General features: G+C 33.2%; 1 protein-coding gene across 1 annotated transcript in view; it reads left to right on the forward strand.

Moving 5' to 3' along the window:
- The window catches only part of LOC114876213 (neural-cadherin), a 371,715-nt gene that overhangs the window by 97,148 nt on the left and 255,719 nt on the right, over window positions 1–18,848 (forward strand). The window contains exons 13-15 of the mRNA XM_046288745.1: window positions 9,185–9,374; window positions 11,397–11,579; window positions 15,547–15,736. Of these exons, the coding sequence (XP_046144701.1) occupies window positions 9,185–9,374; window positions 11,397–11,579; window positions 15,547–15,736 (563 nt within the window). The remainder of the gene's footprint in view (window positions 1–9,184; window positions 9,375–11,396; window positions 11,580–15,546; window positions 15,737–18,848) is intronic.

Raw genomic sequence — 18,848 nt, forward strand, 5'->3', positions numbered from 1 at the left:
CATTTTTGGGAAAATTGAATTTAAAAATTCTTCAAAATATTTCTATGAAAATCTCTAACAATTACTAGATGTTACGAATCAACAAATGTACTTGAATATTTTCTACTATTCCATTTTTATCATTACTTTATGTTTTAGTTTAAAGAGATTGAATCAATTTAGAAGCACAAAGATGTACATACATACCATTAGTCTAATATTTCTCGCAAAAAGATTAGTTTTTTATCTTTGCAACAAAACATCCCGGAAAAATTTGACATAAAATAAAAAAACATAAATTCTATTCTCTTTCACTTAAAAGTTGCAGAACGATCGCGTCTCGTTTTACCAAAACGTCTGGAATTAGTCGTTTGTTTGGAAACGAGTCACGTGAGTTTGGTGTCGGAAAGATACGAGATTGTATGAAATAAATGAAACGGGGGCAGGCTGGAACGTAAAGCGGTTCGTGGTGGTGGAAATATCGAGCAATCGAGTGGCGGATTATCGCAATCGGTGGTTCGCACACATCGCGAAAAGGGGGTAAGCGAATTCGCGAAAGTCACATTCGTTCTAGCGATTATCCAGGTAATCGTGGGATCCGGATTTAGCCGCAGCAAAGACTCTCATATAATACAATTAGTGTGTGTGTGCCGTAAATATTTTTTGGGCATGCGTTTTACAAATAGCTGCTTCCCTCAGACATTCGTACTTTTTTCGATTGATTGATTAATTCGTTTAGTTCAACTGGTTCACCGGTATATACTCCCCATATTTTCCGTTCTTTTTTTTTCTCCATCGTTCTCCTCTTTATTTCAATTTTTCACTGTCCCCTCTTTGTTTATTATTTGCACCGAATTGGCTTTTTTCAAAATTCCATACCGCTCGTTGTTTTCGTCACGTATCCGGGTATAATAAATAAATCAATTGCTCGTTGTCTGATTCCATGTCGATATCGAATTTCAAACTTTGACGAACTTGCAGAGGTAACGTCGCGGTGACACGTGTTTTTCCAATAATTCATTGATAATTATCAATGACAAAATATATACACGAATCATGATTTTCGACAATACCATCGCGCCTATCGTTCAGCATCATTTTTTCAACGTTTCCTACGAACCTTTTTGTTTCTCGTTTTTTTGCAATATATTGCGAGACTTGCATATTCAGTTATAGATCGTCGATATGTATACATATTTATATATGTACATACATTACTATATATATACGTACTGTACATTACGTGAATGCCGTATTAATTTTTGGGCATGTTTCGTCAGTTGCTTATCTGCGGTAGATTACCTACCGTATTCGTTCTGAAAGTGACATGTTTTTTTATCGAACCCTCACCTTCTCCGATCTTTATTCTGCAATCTCGTCGTTTTCGTTGGACCAGTCTTTCTTTTTCTTTCTGTTTCCTTTCGAGAGCGTAGTGTGTTCTCGTAGTGGTTTTTTGCCGGTCAGACATTTTTGTGTAAAGCAGCTGGCAAGCTCAGTAAGAATTAGGCCTACGAAGTTTCTTTAATTAGATCATCTGTTGGAGTTCGTTAGTCAATTAATCGCCACGCTGATCGACGCGATTGATCTGAATGATTAATTTTAAGAACATCCTGTTAACGATAATTGTATCTCGGGTTCTGTCGATTGAATCTGATTAACACGTTGAGTGCTACAGTGAAATATATTAGGGAATCTTGTGATAACTGATCATTTTAATTAAAAGGCCAACCACCACGGTATAAATGGCATTATGCACCTACTGACATAAGATTATTAAGGATATTATGATTTTTGGAACATCAATTGAGATCAAACTTTGTATAATATAGGGAATTCCAAAAGTAATGACATTGCAAAATTATGGGGATTGCAGGGGAAATCATTGCCCCAACAATGATATCGATTTATATTTATACTATATAATGCTTTTTGCCTAAAGAACAATTCATTGATTTCAATCCCTTCGCCCCTGATAAGGGAGATATCGGGGTAACTACGTTAAACTTTATTAAATATTTTTTTCTCGACAACTGTTTAAGATATCTGAATAAATCAAAATGCAAATAATAGATACTCATTACCTTCACTTTATATATTTTTCTCAGAATTTTGAGCTAATGATTAAGGGTAAAAAAATAATAATTTAATTTTTGGGGGTGATTTTTGCAAACCCCCTTAAATAACACCCATAAAAAGATTAAGAATAACGTTCAAAATTTTTTGAATGCAGAAGTTACTATGATTCAATGATAAGGTACTCGCTACGCTAAACTGTGCCTCGGATTTATGAGCTTACAGAGTACACTTGGCACCTTACCATTTAGCTATAATGGAATAGTTAATTAGACATTAGCCCTGGAATAAATGGGTAATCTGTTTGGTAAAAATTGTTCTTGGATTTGATAGAACAAAAAAATTGTTTTCCTGTTTGAAATATTAAACATTATAATCATATGGAGTGGAAGTTATTTAAAACAAGTGCGCAAAGTGATATAATTTTGCAAAGTGATTGCTTTAATCCTCTGTCTACTAGGCGGGGGCCATTGGACCCGATTTACACCCTTAATGTATTTTTTTTAATTTCATAGTTCGAAAAATAATTTTAAAACTTTTTGAATTTGTTTTTATATAATTAGTGCATTTATTTCTGGATGAAATTGAAATTCTTTTTCATTCTTCGTAGTTTACAGTCTTTCGTTGAACCCATAACTATATTAATATATTATTTTATATTATATCAATACAAGCAGCTATGTGTTATTTATTTAATATATCAAAAAGATACATCCATATTTCTTCAAATGGGTCCAATGGACCCGAATGGTAGTTGATGTGTACTGAATTTTTTGATAGATGGAGGGTCTAGAGATCCTTACAAATTTTGAAGAGTTTAAATGAAATCAGTGTCTTAATTATTTGATTAAATTAAATTATTATTTATACATATATCAAGTTGTCAATTTAAGAGGCGATCGACTAGATAAATAAATACCCAAATCTACTATTAATTTTTCAATTTATTTTGTAAATATCTTTGCAATAAACATTATTGAATGTACATACTTTTTAACAACAAATTTTTAATTCAAATTGTCAAATTGTAATAATATTGCTATTTAAAATTAAAATTCTCTTTTCTTTGCTTAATTAGTTCATTATTATATTTAATCTGTGGTGGTGGCCAACGGTGACCCTCAAGGCAATTAACGTGTTAATTAACGGTCAGTCTCAGGTAACCAGGAAAAAGGATAATTTAATGTTTGTTCACGAGAGAATATCGAGATTGAAATATCGAGATTGCGCTGGAGATCTCGGGTGTGTTTTAAAGAATATACTGGATCACAGGCGAAAACGATGACACAGATTTGCTGCGTCCTTTCATTTGGCGAGACGATGCTAATTAACAAATTATCACGCTGAATACACTACTGCCAAACACATCGCGCACATCGTTCGGAGACAATTCAAGCACTGTTTTTCTTTTTCTTTTTTTGGAAAGGAATATGAAAGGTTCACGCTGTTTCTTAGTTGTTACTAATCACAACTGATGCGTTAATGTCTTCGTCGGCTTCTTGTTGCACACATTACTGTGTGGATAGGTGAAGTGTCACGCTTATGAATTACTAACAAACACTACTACTATTTATCAATTATACACTTTCCATCTTTTCCTTACTTCCCATGTTTCATCCGTTAGACGTATTTTGGAATGAAGTTTAAGTTACAAAAGTGAAGTTCACTTAATTTTGATTCCTAAGAAAATTAAATAAATTATTGGGAATGGGTCTAGTAGGTAGTTCTAAAGGTTTATTTTGGTAAATGTTTCCAATTAGGGCCCCAACGAGAAATCAATTGAAAAGAGGTAAATTCTATGTATTTTTGCCCCTCGAATCCAAAACTGTTGAAAAAATTTGGGGGTCGCTTGTATCTACTAAAATATTGTGGTAAATATTGACATAAAATCATTATTTTCAAAAGTTAATGACTTTGTGGGATAGACAATAATACTTTGAAAGCACGTCACTAACCTACATAGGTTAGGTTAGGTTAGGTTATCAGAAAAAATATAACTTACTTCACAGCAAAATCTTGACCAGTCAACAATAGTCTTATAAGTTACCTTATGGAAGGCAACAGAATTCAACATAATTGGATTTCATACCTCTATTTTTCATACCTCTTTTCAATTGATTTCTCGTTGGGGTCCTAATTGTAGACATTTACCTTTATTTGTATTTTTTTTATATCTCTATATCAGTGAAACTATAAAAGAAACAATTGGGAATGTGTGATTCAGTAATTTCCAATATTTTGAGTAAATTAAAACGTACTGTAGAAATATTTTTTTTAAAGGCAGCTTTTATAAATTTGTTTATCATTTACGAACCATTAATTTTTAAATAATTTACTGTATTACACTTTGATACTTATGCATCTGTGGTGTTAGATTAGAAAAACCTTAAGAATATTATAGTATGATAAAGTTGTTTTACTTATTATATGGTAATATAAAATTACAAACAATATGAAATTAATGCTGTGATATTAACATAGATATTTAACTAGACGATTTTTAAATATGAATAGGTAAACAAATGTTCATAAACATTGAAATGAAACATTAATTGTTTATGTACCTTAAAACATATGAAAACCATTTTTATTTGTTTGAGGATCTATGTTATGTTAAGACAAAACGTTAAAAAAGAAATTCAATTGTTTATTTGTTTGGTAATTTTCAATCACATAAGCTGATCTATTTCAGAGTTCTATTTATTATTAAATAATATTATTATGTTAAAATAAGGTAATATATTGATATGTGTTTCTTTAAAGAAATTTGTTTACAATTAATTTATTGATATTTGTATCTCATACTAGTTAAATATTTATACATTGAAAAAACAAAATAATCACAATAAGTGTGATTAAATATTCAATTTCGTATAAAATAACAAGCATAAAATGGATAGAAGGAAACAGGAATGACATTTTCTCGAATTTCATATTTTTGGTTCTGCTATTTTCTGGAGAGCTCCTAATTTCTATGAATTGTCTGCTTTTGAGGTTAATACCTTTTTAAACCTTACTGTGTTGTTCCCAATGTTAAAAGGTATTTTCTTGGCAACAGTGTTGCAGATTATCGAATTAGGTTAACTTACTTTTGATTATCAAATAATTGTCAGAGTAACGTAATTAACTTGAATTCCATTGAATCGTAATTTAGATTACATTCGTTCGATTGAACTATACCGTTTAAACTTAATCTGTTTTTAATCTTACGGCTGGATGTTATTAAAAATTGCATCCCAGGATTTTTTTAATCTTGTTAGTCCACGTGAAAACTTTAATCCTTTCGCTCGGCTAGAATTATTAAGTCGGAAGCACGAATTTGGGATTAACTTGAAAGTAGACATTCAGGATTATAAGGAAGAGGTTCGTGACTTCGATCTTTAAATTATCTTCAAAATTTTGAAATATAAAATATAGATCGTTTTGTGAAAACTCTATTAATTCTTTAGATACAATTAAAAAATTATTATTTTATTATTTACAGTATTTATATAAGAATAATCGGAATGTCTAATTTTATGAAAAAAGTGTTTATTTCAAAGAATATTTCTTAATAAAAACCTTCTTATTTCCTATTTCTAGAAGCGTGCCGGTACCAAAAAATTCGAACCTCGAGTTAGGTCGGGCAGGACTTCAAAAGTTTGTCCTCGTACTCTCCTCAGGATCCGAACACGACTGGAGACCCGAAACTCAATTTGGAAAACGACACTACATTCGGGGCATGATTTTTCTGACTCATTTTAAATTTTTCTCGAATCGTATTCGGGTCCCGAAATCACGAGTATCTGAACAAAATGTGTTGAACAAACTTTCGAGGTCCCGTTTGAACTTAAAAAAATTCTTAACCCGTGCCCGACCTGAATTGTCGGTACCCGTACACCACTACCTATTTCATTTTCAATCTTCAACTAATTTTTAAACGAATTAGTTCTCATATTTTGCCCAATTTTTGTATTTTTATATTTTTATATTTCTATATTTCATAAACTAAACAAAACCATTCTTTTAAATTTTGGAAAAAAATTAAATTCTCATGTTCTCAATATGAAACTTGAAATCATATTGTTAAACATTTAGAATAGAACCTTGGAGATTCAGAAATTAGATAAAGTGATACCTATTGAACTCCTCAAATATTTAATTGCGCAGTTTTGAACCCTTTTTATTTATTATTCACTACAATCCATTTTAATCTGCTTTTGTTTGTATTGTATGAACTACGATCTACTGATATCATACAAAATTTTATTTATATCTCAGCACTTCGTCGAATCTTTTTTTCTGTTCATAAATACGACGGCTACAACAATCATTTATGAAAAACTCTGAAAAAAAATTACAATAATATTTTATAATGGAACTTGCATTATGCGGCATCATGTAAATACACCGTTTCAAACTTATTGCTCGCATCAGCTTGCTGGTAATACATTTCATGCTCGTGCAGTTCGTTGTCGCGTAAATAATTTTCACACAGGCACCCAAACTGGTCCGTTTCATACTAAATGCAATATTTCAGTCACTGGCTTTGTCATACCAACGTAAATTCATTGAGTACGGATTGTTATCGTTTGTCGCTATTAGAAACAAGATTAACGACTTCGACAAGTCACTTTATAGCTCAAAAAGGTGTATTTGTTAATGTTAAAATTTTTCAGGAAGATTAATATTTATTAAAGAAAAGAATATTTCATTTTTTTTTCTAGTCATACGTGAAATCAACCATACACTATATTTTTCCATGTTCTATTTCATTGTATTAGGCTGTTGCCTATTAAATGATAGAATACAAAATACAGAAATCAGTATTTTTTTAATGACTAAAAAATGACAACCAAATTATAAAATATTGAAATATTTCAAATGCCAAAAATTATACCAAATTATGCCAATTCATATGCCAAAAATTATAGAAAAATGCTTGATCACTTTTTCTAATGTGTGCATGAAATATTAACTAATCACATAATAATTTTCTTTTCATATATCATTTCTACACACAAAATTCACGTTTATCTGTACATTAATAATATACGAATCTTGCCAAATGGCTGCAACATAAATTATTCAGTGATTTTAAAATGAATTAATACGCTTGAAATGTATAAATAAATACATTATCAACATCGCAGTATTTGGAACGTATAAAACAGAGATGTTGATTTCGGAATTCCGTTTGCTTCTTCAGTGTCCCATGCTCGATCGAATATTCCGGCGCTCGATCAAATTGACAAACAGTACCATTAATTCCACGACCTTTGAATAGCTATCGAGTCATGATCGTCTAACGGATGACAAGCAAGCACACAACGATAATGGTTGGTGATTATGTCGTAATGAGAGATTTATTAAAGAATCATCCATGCTTTGGTGCATTCTATTTTGATAAATTGTCATTTCAGCACGATAAAAGTAACGTTTATCCCAAAAAAGATTTCTTTAAAAAAGAATATTTTATGATAAATAATTTGATATATTATAGGTAATTTATTGTGGAGCAGCTTGTAACAGAAAATTTAACAAATTGTAGGCACGTGCGGATACTGATAAAATTTAACTGGCTTTTATTTTTTTATATTTTAATTTCATAGTATGAAAGTGACAGTAAAATAGAAACTGAATTTATTAATAATAAAATAATACAGAATAAGGGTTCTATAGAGATGAAAGGATGTAAAACTTTAACATGGAAGCAAGGATTTAAATTTCAAACTCCATATGGATATACATCTTTTACAAGTAAAACAAAGTTATTCGATTTTTATTGAATTTGAAACGCTACACGGTTATTTAAATTTTTTATAAGGCACTATGGAGTTTACATTTTGAGGTCAAAGGGCTTTCAAGCCTTATGCAACGCGTTTCAAATATCACATGCAAGATTAAATTGTCTCTTGTAATAAATAAAGATACGACTGAGTGCAATTAAAATTGCATAACACTTTTACTTCAAACTTTTTCTCTGAAATTATTTCATTAAAATTTCAATGGTGGAAGATTGTAATTTCTAAATTTTTTTTCGTAATTTTACAAAGACGAAGAACCGCTCTTTCTTATTTAAAAAAATTTATGATATTTGTAGTTTTTGAAAAATATGAAAATTTAGATGCCTTTCAAAAACATTTATATCTATCTATGTATATTCATGTATAGTAAAATCATTATTTCAATCGAAAAAGTTAGAATTTAAATTTCCTCAAACATATTTCAAGTTCTAATGATTTTAAAAAGTGGAAATTTCCAATATATCAAAAATTGTTAAAATAATAGGAATAATACTCCCAACAAAAGGAAAACTTTTGTTGTCACTAATAACTATCGCACTTAAAAAATGTGAAAAGATATATGCATAGGAAACATTATCACCGATCATTATTTCAATTGATAAAGGCTTTATGCTAATCTCCCAACCATTATTTCATAATTACTCCATCATTCCTCCAACTTTATAAAATACAATTTTACATAAACACACACATTAAGACACAAAACTAATACAGCACAGCGTGATGACACAGCCCTAACAAATAATCTGCTGATAAAAAGAAAAAGTGAAGAGTACTAATGCGGATAAAGGGACCGATTAAGTTCGCTATTAACGACACCTTGATTACGCCTCTCGCATTCGTACGTATATCGGATAATGGACTAACCACCTTGATAACAGCATCATTCGATGAAACGCGTCAGAAACGGAAAATACAGGCGAAGACCGGAAGTGTATATCGCGTTAGGTGAAATTAGTTAAAATACGAGTAGTTCGCATCGCAGCTCTGCTACCTTTGTAGATGTCCTCTTAGCTGGACGGCGTTCCTTTCGTTGGTAAAAACAAGAGAAATGCAAGTGGAAATAAAAGGATAGATCAAAGAAAAAAAGAACAAGAAAGAGACGTATGGTACGACGAATCGCATGGTGACAATTTTCGTCACAACACGGTACAGTTTAGCCTCTGTTCTCTAGCCGGTAAATTAGCCTTGGTATTTTTCGATCTACATATGTCTACCCTAGGAGATTTCCGTTCTCGTTTCTGTTTCCGTTTCCCGTTTCCGTTTGTTAAGCCGACTTCACTAAGCGGAGCTGATGAAAACAGAGCTGGATTTGTAACATGTCCCTATGGTGTGTGTGTCGACAGCTCGGGAATCGACAATAATCCGACGGTGTTTTACCGGTTAATGCCCGGATCCACGGCTCAAACCAACAAGTTTCACACGTTTTACCTTCAGCAACGAGCCGAGAAGTCCGTCACCTGGGCCGATATCAAGGTTAACCATCCTCTGGATTACGAGAGCATAAAGGAGTACAATCTGACTATACGAGTCGAGGTACGTGCAAACATCTTGGATTTTCTATGTGCCAACTCAGAACGAATGTTTCAGAGTACTTGCACTGTTGTTAAAGTAAGCTTTGACTTTTGGACTTTGAAAGCTTGAGTTATGCTTCAGAACTTAACACGTTCATTGCCACATCGAGAACATATTTCTCTAATAAGACATATTAAAATACTAATTATTCAGGATACTTAATGCTTCGCATTATTAGTGTAATACTAACACTATTGATAAACAAAATCATGGCAGTCAATGTGTTAAAAGATAATACCATTAAGATTCGAATCTTGAGCTGTAAAAGTTAGAATCTTCAACTCTTCCGAGGTCACAAACTTTAATTTATACAATTGTTTCAGAGTTTATTTTAAAATATAATAGATAATTATTTGGACTATCATTCAAGGAAAGTTATAACCCAATACTGTAATTATCTTACTATTAGAAGTTATGGTAATTTATGTGTAAATTTCTCTTGGTTGAAAAGTTTCAGGAGTTACAGAGATATTCTAATGCGACTACTCATCTTCAATCTGATTTCTGGAAATTAAATTAAAGAATATTATTGAACATAGCAAGTTGACGTTTTGCATGCATATTTATTTATACGTGTTTAAAATAAGCCATTTTATTAAAAATTTAAGAGATTATGAATAGTCGACTGAACGAAACAAACGTAGTTCCATTTTATTTACCATGAATATGATTATTGTTTAACCTAGAATAGATAATGTAAAAAAGAATTGATAGAATAACAGGGCTTTAAAAGAAAGCCTTCAATTTGACTCAACAATTTTTATTTCTCGTAAAAAATAACTTAAAATATGCTCTATATGTATGCAAAATTACAATCGAACCGCTCAGTAACCTTTTGAAAAAAAGATGCATCCCCACTTTGAAAAATATCATTTGAAAATAACGGATATTTTAAAAGCAATGTAAAATGAAGCGAATTAAAAGATCTTTCGTGAGCTAATTAAGAGAATTTAGAGAATTTGCAGACTGTAAATTGAAAGTCGAAAAAAATGAAAGTTTAGAATCGATTAAATACAATTTTAATATTTATATTTAACAAAATAACATATGTTACAATTTTTCTTATTAAATAATAGTTTACAATACATTAAGTATTTTCTATTTTGTGTTTTCAAAATTTAATTAAACATTACTTTAGCCATGTATATTGTCCTTATTAATTTCTTTCATAATTGTATATTCCTAATTAAATAACTTATTTCAATGAAGTTTTGTTTTGCATACAAAAGTTTAATTAATTAGATCCGTAGTTCGTTTTACAAACACATAGGATATTGCAAAATATTTTATATGATACGAGGATATAATTGAATTTCAACTGCTGTGTAGTTCTATAAAAGAGAACAGCAGTATCTCTTCGGTTTTCAAAGTATCACGTGATGCGATATTGAATGCAGTTAATAAATTTCACAACGAACGGTATTTCTCGCGAAATTGTCGAGCTACTGGGGAATGCAATCTCCCCGGTTAAATAACCGCTGTCCTTTAATCCATTTAGAAAACTGAGGACGGAGCAACTTGAAAATCCGCTTACGAATCTCTGTATTATTTTTATTTTATCAACTACACGGAATATCTGCAGCTTGTGCTTTTCACGTACTAACGATAAGTAGCTCACTGTGAAAATATGCTTTTCATTTGTTTCTTCGGATAATGAAAACCCACGAACGAGTAAGCTTTTTTTCGAAAATTATCTTAAAATTCGATAAGAATCAAATCCTTAAAATCTCCACTTTTGATTCAATGTTTGCAACGAACGTTTATTATGATACAATTTCAAATGAAATATTAGTGAAATGAACAAAATAAAAGTTGCAGGGCAGATTTGTCCTCTCTGTGAGACACAGTTGTCTGGCAACATTAAATAGGAAAATTCTGAAAGAAGGAAATTAATATAGTCTGTACTTAAATAGAAACTAAATAAGCATAGTTGACGCAGAAAATTCAAGGTGCGCGTAAGATAAAGATAATCTTGTTTCACAGAACAATGGTGCCCAGCAGCTTGCTTCTGAAGCAACTGTCTACATTGTCTTGGAGGACGTTAACGACGAAATACCTTTGTTCACCGAACGCGAACAAGAAACCGTACTCGAGGGTGAACCGGTTGGCAGTAAAGTTACTCAAGTCAACGCGATTGATAAGGATGGCACTTTCCCGAATAATCAGGTGAGTAAACATCATGGAGAGTATCCATTTCCACCGGTACACGAAACGTCAATCTGCGAGAACGTTACACGACTTCGAATAACTTCATGATAATTAACGATCAATTAATTGCTTAACTTTGCTGATAATCGCTGTTATATTCTCCTTGTTTAATTTTTTATTAAATAAGATATACAGGAATTTAGCTCATGGATAATTAATTTGTTTCTATTAGGATGCTATAGTATTTTTCACGAGAAAGTAGTACCATCGGATGAACGAATTCTGGTTTTATTTGCGCATGTTGGCTCTGATTGGTTCTGCCACGCTCCGCTACCAAGGTAACGCGCAAGCGCTGTACGACTGTATGTCGTAAGTCACGTAGAAAGTATATCCGGTGATCATAAACTTGTGAATTATGATTTACTACCTCTGTCCTATGTATAATTATCAGCCGTTCCTATATTAGTATATTTTGTCCACCGTGTATATGGCGGATGCAATGAGAAGTACAGTATTGCCTCGAAATAAGCAAGTGGTCTCTGCTTCGAAATAAGCAACTCGCTATCCCCTCTTATTTGCTTGAAGTCGCCCGCAAAGTGAGGTCTAAGAAATGAATGAGAGGTCTGTGAAAGCGAGAAGCCGATGTTTTGGGTAATAAATTTCACGCTCGACTGATGAGCAGTGACATCGGTTAGTAAAAGAAGGGTAGAATATAAATATAATATATATTGCTTTCTCATTCTGGTATATTTGCCTCGAAATCATCGTAATGCGAGAATGAGAGTATGCTATATTCTATCCTTGTTCAAAAAATAACATTTATGATTTGCCGCTACCTCGGATCTCTCACTCGTTTCTCGTGTCCTCTATCGTCCCGTTTCAAGAACAAAGTCGAGCCGAATAGCATACTTGCTTCGTAATAAGCAACTGTTCGGTTCCGAGTGAGTTGCTTATTTCGAGGCAATACTGTAAATCATGATGGGGTAGCGCTACTGGTGGGGGAACTTTCTGAACTCACTTCAGTCGAGCTGTGTTACATACAGTAAAATCTCTCTATACTAGCTGTCCGTAAGCTGAGAAGCGAAAGTGAACAATATGGGTAGGGTAGACACGATTTTTCGAGCATCACGGCTGCTTTTGATCTCCGGCGACAAATTGTGAAACAAAAGGATAGCATGAGAGCCTTAGCAGCCCAGAAATTAACAACAGTTTAACTTTCTTATTTTTAGATTTTTCTGGATGCAAATTATTTTAACATATTGGTACAATTTTTCTGATTAAAATAAAACCGAACATAACATAATTTGCACTATATAGACGAAAAAAAAATTTGCATTGGGGATGTTACCTTGTACGCTGAGTTCCATCGAAGTTGTCGCAGTGAAGTTGGCTACACATTCATTAACACATTCACGCCGTGTCGTCGGCACCTCGCCCATCGGCTCACTGCCGCGGCGTGAAGGCGTTAGCGCGCCAACTTCACTGCGACAACTTCGATGGGACTGATTGTGAGTGTATGTACACTCAGTCCCATCGAAGTTGTCGCAGTGAAGTTGGCGCGCTAACGCTGCCGCGGCGTGAATGCGTTAGCGCGCCAACTTCACTGCGACAACTTCGATGGGACTGAGTGTACATAAAATAAAGTAAATATGCTCCAAATTATATCGTGTTTGGTCTCATTTTAATCAGAAGAGTGTGGCCAATATGTTTAAAAAATCCGTAGATAAAGAAAATGAATATTAAAAAAGTTATAGTGCTTTATTATAAACTATCAAACTAAGCGTCGCGTATCACGTGACTGACTTGAACGAACAAAACATAGGCGTCGGGTGAGAAATACATAGGCGTAGGACGAAACCGGTGGTCTCTATCAGCAGGTCAACAAAGGGACAACTAGAGAAATTTTACTGTACATCAATTTGAAGCTTAAATTTTAATCGAAGTTCATTTTAATGTTCTTAATACAGAGGAACTAGTTGCCAGTTACAGCAAACAATGGCCAGTTTCGAAGGACATAAAGTCTAATATAACTTCATGACATAAAAATATTGCAAGATGACATTTATGACGTAAATTTAAACGTTAAAGTTTGTAAAAAATAGTTACATAAACGTTTCATCGGTATAGTCAATACAAACTGGTTAAATCATGATTAATCACAGTCCAATTTCTCTAAATAAATATTATGATATTAGCAGTTCAGTAAACGGATACATGTATTATTCAGACCGAAACTTTGTTAATTGAACCCGGTGAAATTGTGTTTGTCGAAGTCGCGGTTATGATGGAAATGCCGTGTAACTTTGTTGCCCGGTGTAATGTTGTTATACTGTAAAATACCGTAATTAAATGTGATCGCGCGAACCCCGTTATAATTTAAAACGTCGTACAGTTTCATTGCAACGTGTCGCCGACAAGTGCTCTTGACACCTTATGTAAATGTCTGCGGCAATATTTATTCACCGTTGTTGTCCTTTCATCGTGAGAATGTTAAGGGTAGTTTGCAGTTAATAATTTATTTTTGAAACGGTTAGTCAAATACATTACACTGACAAGTCTCGGCTAAATATTCTGTGCTATACTGTTTTACATGATTGAAAGAATAATATGATAAATTTTTTGATTATTCAGATATTAGTAAAATTATGCAACATTCTGATGGGATGTCGCGTAGCAAATTTTTGAAGTGGAAACTTTTGAAGTGAAAACTTCTTTAGGCGCGTTGAGCGATTTTCGGAAGGGAAAAATCTTATGGGTTCGCGTCACTGACATGCTCGAAATGACGATCTACTGCTCTGGAACCAGACTGGCACACGCGCTATAAGGGTAACGTGTCATGCAACATTAGTGCTGTGTATATTTATACAAGTAAAGTTAAATTAACTACGTGGAAAGTATCAATATTTGTGTTTAAAAATTTGATATTATTTATTTTTTAGTTTTTTAATATTTAACCGGTAATTATTTACATTACGGACAGTAACTCCGATTTCGATGATTTTTAAAATGTTGTAGAAATCAACATTTTGAACAACTTTTTCCTATACATATAACCGCCGCTCGGCCTTAGTTTTCGAGATATTTTCGAAAAACTGTCGAAACTAATACATTAAATTCTGCCTGTCGTGTGTATCCGTGTACTTCTTACGCGTCAGTGTGCGATCGCCGCTTTTCTATTGTTTTTGCAGGCAGCAGCACGGTGACCGACAGCAATATACATATACATATATATTCATATATAACGGGTGGGATTAAAAATTAAATTTAACTAATTTTAATGATTTTAAATCGCACTTAATTTACAAATTATGAAATTTTAATTTTTCATACTACAATTAATTTGAAAATTCAAAAAAAGCCACTGTTATTTCATAGTTTTAAGTTTTCACTTCTGTCGACAGTCCCCATGACTGTTTTCGATTTTTTTTTTTTATATATTGGATGATTGAGATCGGCGGCTAGCGACTTTTGGTGATGGAGGGTTGGTGAACCTGACAAAGGAAGTTCGGTAACTCGAAAATTCCGATTTTTTTTAAACTTTGCAGGTTTGTAGGGAACCTCAAGAGAAGTATAGCACAATTTTTGTTTTTGGTTCAATTTCAGTTCTTCAGAGTGAAAACACCCAGTGCTGGTAGATAGGTGTTTCCATATTTGATTAATTTTTATTTTTCAAATTTCAAAATGTGCTTTTTTTCAATTTTTATATTAATCTTCGGACGGCGGACCACGGAGAGAGCCCCAATTCGTATTTCATATTATTTTCATTTTCTAAATTTGATGCTGTTCCTTTAAAAATGATTGTTGAAATATGTATGAAACTGTTTCGTTTAAAAATTATACATTCAACTTTAGATTAATACTCGATTATCGCGACTTTACTGCTTAAGGAAAAAAAAGCACTTTACGTTAATAATAATTACTATAAGGAATTAATCTTATCACCATTCCTGCCTGTATTAAAATCGAGACGTCCTTTTTTGTTTAGGTCACTTATTACGTGGTCGACAGCGATAGGAACGAAGGAAAGGACTACTTCGAGATCAACCGCGAGACGGGTGAAATTTTCACGAAGGTTATGTTCGATCGTGAGAAACAGGGCGCTTATGCATTGGAAGTGGAGGCTAGAGATGGTGCACCATCGGCGAGACCTAACAGCAACGGACAACCGAATTCAGGTACGTGGATCATCGAGTTTTCTTCGAATTCGTTCGACGTGGCCTAGCCATGTCGACGCGTATTCACCTCGAAATTGAATCTGTTCGGAAGAGCATTCAGATTGGAAACTTAAGCTTGAACGTACGATCGTATTTCTTCATGCAAACGTAGAGTAGATGGGTGAAGAACGTCGTTCTTCTTCGATCGCGTTCTTTCGATAATTCTTCTAAGGTGATTGAAAAGGGAAAATAAATGTGAAGTTCGTAAAATATCGTTACACGAGCAGGGGTTAAAAATATGAAACAAGAGTGAAATAATTGTTAAAAATAAAAGAATTGAAGAATTTTGAAACTAAGCCGGACGCAAAAAAATTGTAGTCTATATTTTGTATTTATTTTTTCACGTAGAATCACTTTTTTTATGGTTAGGATATTCTATGTATATTTTTCAGAGTCTCATATGCTTCGAAACTCTGGCGGAGCTTATAATTCGGTTCAATTATCGCAAAGTTTACACAATAAAATGAAACTTTGAAAATTCATGGCTGATTGAACGGGAAACAACAATTGGTCCTGCTTGACCACACTATGCATAAGAGGGTAGAATTCTCTGAATTCTGAAAAGTTAGGAAAACGTGACCAATTGGATCGCTGCTTAAGCGCACGTGTTGAGTAATTCCGCGGGTAAACTCGTACAATTGCGAATTCCGCATGAACGAACCGAGGTACAGTGTCACCGAAGAAATTGAATTCTGTATTACGGTAGCTCGATAAATTTGCAACCGAGAATGAATTTCTGATACGTGCCGTCCTGTAAAACGAAGTCATTTGTTCCCGAATGCACGAGCCAATTCGGCTTTGAGCGTTCGCGGAAGGATTCACGACGATGCAATCGTGTTCTGAGTCCTTCGGATAGGATAATCGCGAAAGAATTGAATGAAAATGTTTTAGACGAAAGACAGTCGAAAGGACGAAGGATTGGAGATAGTGATATGCATGGTATCGATCAAGTGATACGAAAGCTCTTCAAATTGTTTTATTGAAATTGATATCGGAAATATTCACGAATGGTGAAGTGTAAATGTAAATAGCGTTTGGAAATTCAAAGGTTGGAGTAGAAACAGCAATTTGTGAAAGAGAACATAATTGCTTGTATAAAATGTATATAAATTGTAAAAGATAAAATCTAAAATTAGACTGCTCTAGAAAATATTTTAGTCTGTAATGTAATTTGCAATTTTCAGTTCTACTAAAGTAACTCTATTCTCCCTATTCCCACTTTTTATATCTAAATGAATAGGCAAATTAACAATTCTCATTGTTTATATATCTTTTAGAGGTGTCTCTTGACAGGTCTTTCTAATTAATTCATTTATTTCCTTCTTTTAGAAGAATCTTTATCTCCTCAGAAAGATCCATTGCCCAAATATTATGTTCGTGACTTATGCGACTTATGATATACGCGTACGTTTTAGACCATCTACCAACCCTGTGTTCACCCTTTCAAAAAGTGAAAACCGAAATTGCGTTTTACATAATATGCCAAATATATTTCGATAAATATTAAATATTGGTTGAGTTATGGTTTACGGGGTAATCTCAGATCGACCTGATTTTTTTACCGTAGATAGCCCCTGAGATGGCGATTCCAACAGTGGTCATCCCATCTCTTAACTCCCACCCGCCGCCCCAGTAGAGGTCAAAAACTAAAATCGTCCAAAAAGTGGTTTTTGTACTGATCTCTCAGTGAGCACAATAAGAAAAAAAATTGAAAAAAAAATGTGAAAAAAAATATTTAAAAAATGAAAAAAATATGTGAAAAAAAATAAAAAACCTAACCTAACCTAACTTAACCTAACCTAACCTAAACAGTCAACGGAGCAAAGGCGCCGAAACCACCGCATATAAGCGAAAAGAGGCGAGGAGTTACATTAGGTTAGGTCAGGTTACGTTTTTTTCATTTTTTAAATATTTTTTTTTTCACTTTTTTTTTCTTAATGTGCTCACAGACATCAGTGCAGAAACCACTCTTTGGACAATTTTAGTTTCTGACCTCTACCGGGGCGGCGGGTGGGAGTTAAGAGATGGGATGACCACCGTTGGAATTGCCATCTCAAGGGCTATTTATGGTAAAAAAATCAGGTCGATCTGAGGTTACCCCGAAAACCAGAATCCAACCTAAATATTAAATAAAGTATTTTTATCCAAGCTTCTAGAATCTAGATCAAACCGTTTCCGAAAGGGTCTAAAATTTCAATTCCGTTCTTTACCCCCCGGGGGCCGAATTTTGAAAAGTCCCTTCTTAGTTGATGCTTGCGTTTTAAGGGGAAGTCATTCTCAAAATTTTAACTTTTTAGGTCCAGGGTTTGGATTATAATCTTGATTATAATCTTTAAGTTAGCGAGTCAGTTAGGATTTTATAAATGTATGTATATTTTCTATGCTTTATACGGAGATTTATCTACAAGGTGTCCCACGACTACGTCAACAACCGAAGAGGGATGATTGACAAGGTGATTCTAAACAACTATTTCCTTTGCCAAAATGTTGATTAAGGCTTCGTTTTCGAGTTATTAACAAAAAATACTGGCCAATCAGAGCTTGCCTTTAGCGCGGACCGAACCATGAGAGCACGACCACAGCATGAACGCAGAGCAAACGCAGAGTTTTTTGTTAATAACTCGAAAACGAAGCCTTAATCAACATTTTGGCAAAGGAAAAAGTTGTTTAGAATCGCCTTCTCAATCATCCCTCTTCGGTTGTTGACATAGTCGTGGGACACCCTGTAGACATGAAAAATTGGAATAAAAAAAAAATATTGATATATGTATGTATATCTTCCACTTCGTGAAAGAACTTGTTTTTGTAAAATAGATAGTTCAACTTCATGAAAAGATCAAATTAAGTAATTCACGCTGCAAGGAAAAGATTAATATTTATTAACAATAGAATAATATATCTATTGTTAAATTCACATAAATTATACGATGAAAATTGTAATGAGATTTCAATCTGATTTCAGAAACTTATTTAAATGGAAAATTTCATTTACAAAACATATGTACCTATATTTGATAGAACGATTATACAGGGTGTTCGACAACAGGTGGGCAAAATTTTAAGGGGTGATTCT

This window comes from Osmia bicornis, chromosome 2, assembly GCF_907164935.1.
Source record: "Osmia bicornis bicornis chromosome 2, iOsmBic2.1, whole genome shotgun sequence".
NCBI classification, from domain to species: Eukaryota; Metazoa; Arthropoda; class Insecta; order Hymenoptera; family Megachilidae; genus Osmia; species Osmia bicornis.